The sequence below is a fragment of the Cherax quadricarinatus genome, chromosome 75, assembly GCF_038502225.1.
Source record: "Cherax quadricarinatus isolate ZL_2023a chromosome 75, ASM3850222v1, whole genome shotgun sequence".
NCBI classification, from domain to species: domain Eukaryota; kingdom Metazoa; phylum Arthropoda; class Malacostraca; order Decapoda; family Parastacidae; genus Cherax; species Cherax quadricarinatus.
The window spans coordinates 5424795-5432294 of NC_091366.1; the positions used below are offsets into that span (position 1 = coordinate 5424795).

At 46.5% G+C, this 7500-nt stretch overlaps 1 protein-coding gene across 1 annotated transcript in view; it reads right to left on the reverse strand.

The window, feature by feature from the left end:
- Positions 1-2972: 2972 nt before the first annotated feature.
- The window catches only part of LOC128691931 (leucine-rich repeat-containing protein 24-like), a 27602-nt gene continuing 23074 nt past the window's right edge, over positions 2973-7500 (reverse strand). The window contains exon 2 of the mRNA XM_070100969.1: positions 2973-7419. Within this exon, the coding sequence (XP_069957070.1) occupies positions 4556-6601 (2046 nt within the window). The 5' untranslated portion in view covers positions 6602-7419 and the 3' untranslated portion in view covers positions 2973-4555. The remainder of the gene's footprint in view (positions 7420-7500) is intronic.

Below are 7500 nucleotides of genomic sequence, written 5' to 3' on the forward strand. Positions count from 1 at the left end.
ACTCTCCTCCTGATGATCTTCTCCATGACCTTGCATACTATACACGTTAGTGATACAGGTCTGTAGTTTAGTGTGTGTGTGTGTGTTTGAGTGTGTGTGTGTGTGTGTGTGTGTGTACTCACCTATTTGTACTCACCTATTTGTGGTTGCAGGGGTCGAGTCCTAGCTCCTGGCCCCGCCTCTTCACCGGTTGCTACTAGACCCTCTCTCTCCCCGCTCCATGAGCTTTATCAAACCTCGTCTTAAAACTGTGTATGGTTCCTGCCTCCACTACGTCATTTTCTAGGCTATTCCACTGCCTTACAACTCTATGACTGAAGAAATACTTCCTACTATCTCTCTGACTCATTTGTGTCTTCAACTTCCAATTGTGGCCTCTTGTTTCTGTGTCCCCTCCCTGGAACATCCTGTCCTTGTCCACCTTGTCTATTCCACGCAGTATTTTATATGTCGTTATCATGTCTCCCCTGACCCTCCTGTCCTCCAGTGTCGTCAGGCCGATTTCCCTTAATCTTTCTTCATAGGACATTCCCCTTAGCTCTGGAACTAACCTTGTTGCAAACCTTTGTGTGTGTGTGTGTGTGTGTGTGTGTGTGTGTGTGTGTGTGTGTGTGTGTGTGTGTGTGTGTGTGTGTGTGTGTGTGTGTGTGTGTGTGTGTGTGTGTGTGTGTGTGTGTGTGTGTGTGTGTGTGTGTGTGTGTGTGAGTGTGTGTGTGTGTGTGTGAGTGTGTGTGTGTGTGTGTGTGTGTGTGTGTGTGTGTGTGTGTGTGTGTGTGTGAGTGTGTGTGTGCGTGTGTGTGTGTGTGTGTGTGTGTGTGTGAGTGTGTGTGTGTGTGTGTGTGTGTGTGTGTGTGGTGTGTGTGTGTGTGGTGTGTGCGCACTTTCCTGCCGTACACACACCCTGAAACAGTCACAATCAAACACCAATCACATCTCCCACAACAGTCATACCCGGCTTCTGATTGGCTGAGAGCCAAAACCTCCATCAGACAGCAAATTTCTGATTAGCAACAGAAAAAACGCAAATGTTAATCAGATCCACTGATTTACACTTTCAGAACATCACATAAAACAATTTTTTACATTAAACCATTTACGAAACAGGAGAGAAGACGCCTGTATCCTCCAAGAGCTCTTGATTCAAGGAACTGGGGCTGCCCAACCCCTTTCCTAGGACCAAGCCTGGTTACTCTCCCATCTCCTCTCTGCCAAGGGAGCAAAGCCACCCTCCCCTGCGTGTTTAGAGCTCCTCTGGCAGCTCTTCAAGACAATTGTCTCCCTCAGAGCCCAGGAGATGCAGCCTAACAGATTATTTACATCAATAAACAGCTATCAGGTAAATACAATAGCGAATACATTATATATATATATATATATATATATATATATATATATATATATATATATATATATATATATATATATATATATATATATATATACAATATATATATATATATATATATATATATATATATATATATATATATATATATATATATATATAAATAGTAACTATCACGACTAGAAAGTGATTTTTGGAGGGGGCGTCGACCCCCTCATTTAATAGTTAATACAAAATTATTTTAAAAGGCTGTACATTTTCCACTTAAGAAAAAAATGGCATTTATCACATTAAAGCTGATAGAGCATTGAATATAGAGTTTTAAAGAGGAGGGGGAAGAGGGGGAAGAAGGGGAAGAGGGGGAAGAGAGGGGAGAGGGGGAAGATGTAAGCAAAAGATTTAATGTCTCAGGACACCAAGAGAAGCTTCGCATTATTATTATTATTATTATTATTATTATTATTATTATTATTATTATTATTATTATTATTATTATTATTATTATTATTATTATTATTATTATTATTATCATCATTATTATTATTATTATCATCATTATTATTATTTAAAATTAGCTATGCAGAATTTCTATGCAATCTATGCATGTACAGATGCCATTGTACATGTCAGTGAGGCAGCCTGTACCAGTGTACACAACTGTACACTATTATACACCACTGTACACCTGTTTCCACCATTGTACACTTCTAAACTCACTTCCTAACTCACACACAATGAGCTTCTCAACACCCAGTTCACCAGAGCTCTAACATCTGCTTCCCTCACACCAATATATATATATATATATATATATATATATATATATATATATATATATATATATATATACAATAAGATCACAGTAAACAGGTGATTTCAGAATATGCAAAACAACCACTGTGAAAGAATAGAGAAATTCCAAGTGCTTTCGTGACTACTCACATATCAAAGGAAGGCATATAAAGGGTCTAGCCCACACCTCACCATCACATCCCACAACAAAGCAACACCTGACGCGCTACTCATAAGAAAGGGAACACTGCAGCAGGCCAGCTGACGTAACTAGACAGGTCCTTCACACAACCCACCAACAAACTATTCTACCCAAGAATTAAGAATTTTAAAAATTATTATTTGTCCAATTTGTCCAATTTTAGAATTCTTAATTCTTGGGTAGAATAGTTTGTTGGTGGGTTGTGTGAAGGACCTGTCTAGTTGGGTCAGCGGGCCTGCTGCATTGTTCCCTTTCTTATGAGTCGCGCGTCAGGTGTTGCTTTGTTGTGGGATGTGATGGTGAGGTGTGGGCTAGACCCTTTATATGCCTTCCTTTGATATGTGAGTAGTCACGAAAGCACTTGGAATTTCTCTATTCTTTCACAGTGGTTGTTTTGCATATTCTGAAATCACCTGTTTACTGTGATCTTATCGCATATATATATATATATATATATATATATATATATATATATATATATATATATATATATATATATATATATATATATATATATATATATATATATATATATATATATATATATATATATATATATATAACAATTATTACTTATTAAACCGGTGTTAAAAAAACAATGTACAAAATTAAACTTATTATTAATATCGGGTAAATTGTGGGTACATTAAACACTTTACAACAGCAAATAGGAATGGAAAATGTATATAAGGCCGAGATTACAATGCTTTTGATGGGGAGCTGGGAGAGAAGGGGGAGGGGGATAGAGGGGAGAGGGGAGGTTAAGAGTATAGAAAGGGATGCTGTACAAAGGGAAGGGGGGTGGAGGCATTTGCTATGCCACAGAGATCTTTGGAAGCTCTTGAAATGTTTGGGTTTTTTTAATGTCAGTTGCGGCGTTTGATGTGATCTGAGATGGGTGGCTATCTCTCACAGCATCTGCTGTCATCCGAGACGGGTGATAGTGCTGTCTCTCTCACAGCATCCCCTGTCATCTCAGACGGGTGTTGTTGATGATAGTGCTGTCTCTCTCACAGCATCCCCTGTCATTTGAGACAAGTGATGCTAGTGACAGTACTCTCACAGCATCTCCTCTCATCTGAGACAGGTGATGCTGGTGACAGTACTGTCTCTCTCCCCCCATCATCTATGACAGGTGATGCTGGTGACAGTACTCTCAAGCATCCCCTCTCATCTGAGACAGGCGATGCTGCTGACAGTACTCTCACAGCATCCCCTCTCATCTGAGACAGGTGATGCTGGTGACAGTACTGTCTCTCTCACAACATCCCCCATCATCTATGACAGGTGATGCTGATGACAGTACTCTCACAGCATCCCCTCTCATCTAAAACAGGTGATGCTGGTGACACTGTGTGAGGCTATAGGCCAAAATCATTAGCCATGCTCACACCTTTCTCACTCACTAGGTTGCTAGGTAAACGATGCGATTATAGGCACCTAGCAGGGCGACGTTTCCACCGGGTCACAGCCTTTCGCTCTGCGTAGAGCCACGTCAAATCAGAGCGAAAAGCTACCCTGGCCGAAGCGTGTCCTGAAACGCACTTCCTCTCCTCACCACTGAGGCTGTACACGAATCTAAACACCAGGAACACCCTGGGGAGGTGGGGGACCACCGCGATGCACACAGTGTAATGTACCATGTTTCTTCAACGCCAGGTCGCATGCTGTTCATCAACACGAGGAACACCGTGTGTGGGAAGAGTTCCATCGCTGTACACATAACGCGACACCTTACACCGAGAGGTCCACATCGAAGTTCTCTGTATCCAGTTAGAACTGAAGTCCTTGACTTCAATCCACTCGTTGCTATTTTAGCGTCTGGCAAAATCCATTCTTGTCCTGTTTTCCCTGTCGGACACGCGGAATACAGCTCCTGGCCCGCGAGATGCGGTTTGGACACACGGGATGGGGTCTGGATACGTGGAATGTGGTTCTAGACACATCACCGTGTGGTTCGGGGAACATGGGGTGCCAACCCTGGTACACGGAATGTCTTTTTCTGGCACAAGGAATGTGATTTCTGAGACACGGAATGTGATTTCTGACACACGGAATGCTGTTTCTGACACACGGTATATGGTTCTGACACACGGAATGTGTTCTGACACACGTCTTGTAGTTCCTGGCACACGGGATGGGGTTTTCGTCACATGGGATTTGTCAGTAATGCCGCCTCACTCACGCCTCAGGGTCTTCGGGGCGTGAGGCTCCCGCTAGACGTCAGCGCCCTCCTGATAGCCCTCATCAGGAGAGTCCCTTGCGGTGATACGCGTCAGCTTGTTGCCGTGGTTTAGCAGGGGTTGCGGCGGTGGCACGCTGGCGGGCGTGGGCGCTGCGCTGTACAGCGTGGCCCCGTAACTCCTCCGTTGCTCATGCGAGGCGACAGGAGAGCCCTCAGAGCCATAGTGCCACGCCCGTGGATGTCGCATCAACGTGGGGGTGCCATCCCCCGGGATGACTTCGGGGACCGATCTCATCTTCATGGAGCGTGGGATGGTGCCATAGTGAGGCACCGGAAGTCCACCGAGGGAGGTGTAGGTCTGACCAGGACCTACTTGACTAAAGGAGAAGATCTCCGAGTAGTCGGGAGCGAAGTCTGGCAGGTAGGAGAATCTGTTGTTGAGATGTCTCTGGGAGGAGGACATGAGGCGCTGTTGCACAAGGGCGTCGCAGGTGGGTGTGAGGGGGCCGTGCAATGACGTGTGCATCACGTTCTCCGGTGCTGCTGAATCTAGAACGGCGTGAACACGTTCAGGCTCCCACACGGAGTCGAAGGGGCAGCTCAGGGGCGCCCTATCGCCGTCTAGGGACACGGTGTGGCTGCGACTCTGTCCGTTGTGTCTGGGAGTCGTGCTGCACGTCGATTGTTGGCTCCCCTCGTCTGTAGTGCAGCACTCTCCGTCGGAATGCTGGTCCGCCTCGCACAGCAAGTCTGGGTTATCCGTCGTGGCCACGACAGATCCCCCCACGTACGCCGAAGGCGTGTAAGGCAAGTTCCCGATGCGTGTTTCCGTCGCTCCGTTCACCGTCACGGTCTTTATCGGTAAAGGAGTGTGCGCACGGCGCCGGCGCGCCCTTACAGAACACACACCCACAACAATAGCCACCACCACCACAATAACAGAAGAGACAGCGGCAATCTTATCAGCAGAGAATCTTAAGGACACTCTGTGAGCCACAGCCAGTTCGAATGTAGCAGAAGCCGTGCCAGCAGCGTTGGAGGCAATACATCGTATAATAAGTCCAGTGTCTTGACTCTTGGCACCCACCACAAGTAATAAGCTGCCTCTCTCCTCGCTTGCTTCGTTTAATATGTAGCCATGACCACCGCCCTCACCCACTGATGAACCATTCTGGACCAGTGTGTCTTTGACCTGCCAGGACACTGCTGGGGTGGGCAGGCCGCCCACTGGGCACCATACAGTGGTATTCTCACCCGCCGTGCCCTCAATCTTCCTGGTAGTGGGTAGGATTTCCGGTGGACAGGCGAACTCACTCTCGTCTATTTCGTCGAAGTTCTGTCCCTGGATGCGCAACGGCTTGGCGCAGACGGGTGAGACGGAGTGCGGGACGCGGCGCACTACCAGCCACTCCCTCAGCTTTCTCAGGCGGCAGTCACAGATCCAAGGGTTCTCGTAGACAGTCAGTAGATGAAGGCTTTGTAAACTGTCAACCAGGCGAGGCTGGAGCTCTGTTAACTTGTTAGAGTGAAGTTTCAGCTTTTCCAGTAACCTTAGGGGGTCAAATGCTCGCATCGCGATGGTTTTGATGTTACACTGGCTGAGATCGAGTGCTTTTAGGGAGGAGAGCTGGTTGAAAGCGTCCACATCGATGTGCTGTATGGGATTACTACGCAAATATAACTCTCGCAGCTCCGGCGTGTGTCTGAAGGCTTCACTCGGCACCTTCTTTAGCAGGTTCTCGCTCAAATCCAACTCCACCAGGTTGCTTAACTCGCAAAATGCCTCGTTGTCCACCTCTTGCAATTTGCAATCGGTCAGATAGACCTTCTGGAGGTTAGTAAGGCCCTCCTGCGTGAAGGCCAGGCGAGGGAGTCTCTGAATGTTGTTATGCGACAGATCAAGAACCTGCGTAGCGGGGTTGATGTTTGTAGGGAGTGTGTGCAGACCCTTGTGACGGCACTCTGCCGTCTGCTTGCCATGCTTCCACTTGCAGGAGCAGAATGAGGGGCAGTCGCTGGCAGTGACAGCAGCGGCCAGCAGTAGTGTCAGCTGCAACAGGGGCCCAGGGGGATGCATGGCTGACGGATCACTCCAAGTCAGCTTCACCAGCACCCACCTCCCTCATCCTACACACAGACACAAGCACTTCAGAGAGCGAAGTCTCTTACCACTGTAACATGCATCTCTCTTACTTTTTTCCAAACGATCCATCGTCTTTCGACGCCACAAGAATCACGACATTTCGCACTATCGTTCCCAGAAGACAGCATTCAGTTTTCACAAGATGTAAACCCCACACGTATCCCAGGAACTCAAAACAAGCGATATATTCGGGCCCCCAACTATTCTAAATTTACATAGAAGTGATTTATAGTGCTGTTAATCTGGCCAAGGCAGTGCGCACTCATTTCCACTCCCTCGGCAAGTCTACCCACACCTCTGGAACGTGCACTCGCGCTCTGAGTACACTTGCACTCGGTCTTAAAGTGGATACAAGGGATTTAAAGAGCACTTTCACTCGTAGTGGAAAGTCAGGTGGAGTGAAAACACTTCAGTCAACTCTTTAAGTAGAAGAGATGGAGCACCAGCACTCCACGCTACCTCAGAGTGAAAAAAAAACACATCCACTGAGTGCTGGAGTGAAGACACAGTGAATAGACGGATGGCTGTAGATCGCCAGCTCCTGGACCATCCACTACCTCCAGCCACTTCCCGCTAGAGACAGCTTGGTGAGGAGCGCCCGCACTCACTCCTGCACTCTAGACAGCGGTATATCTGCACACTGTATATCCCAGCTGAGAGTCAGGGCTGTCATATTCACGCTTCATATGTACCTCTCCCACTTCTCAACCCACTTCACTTCTTTCCACTTCTTCTCTTCCTCTCATTATAACCTGTAATAAAAATGTATGTATGAGAATGATGTATATGAATACAGAAATACATGTATAATACATTTGAATAGATATTCATAT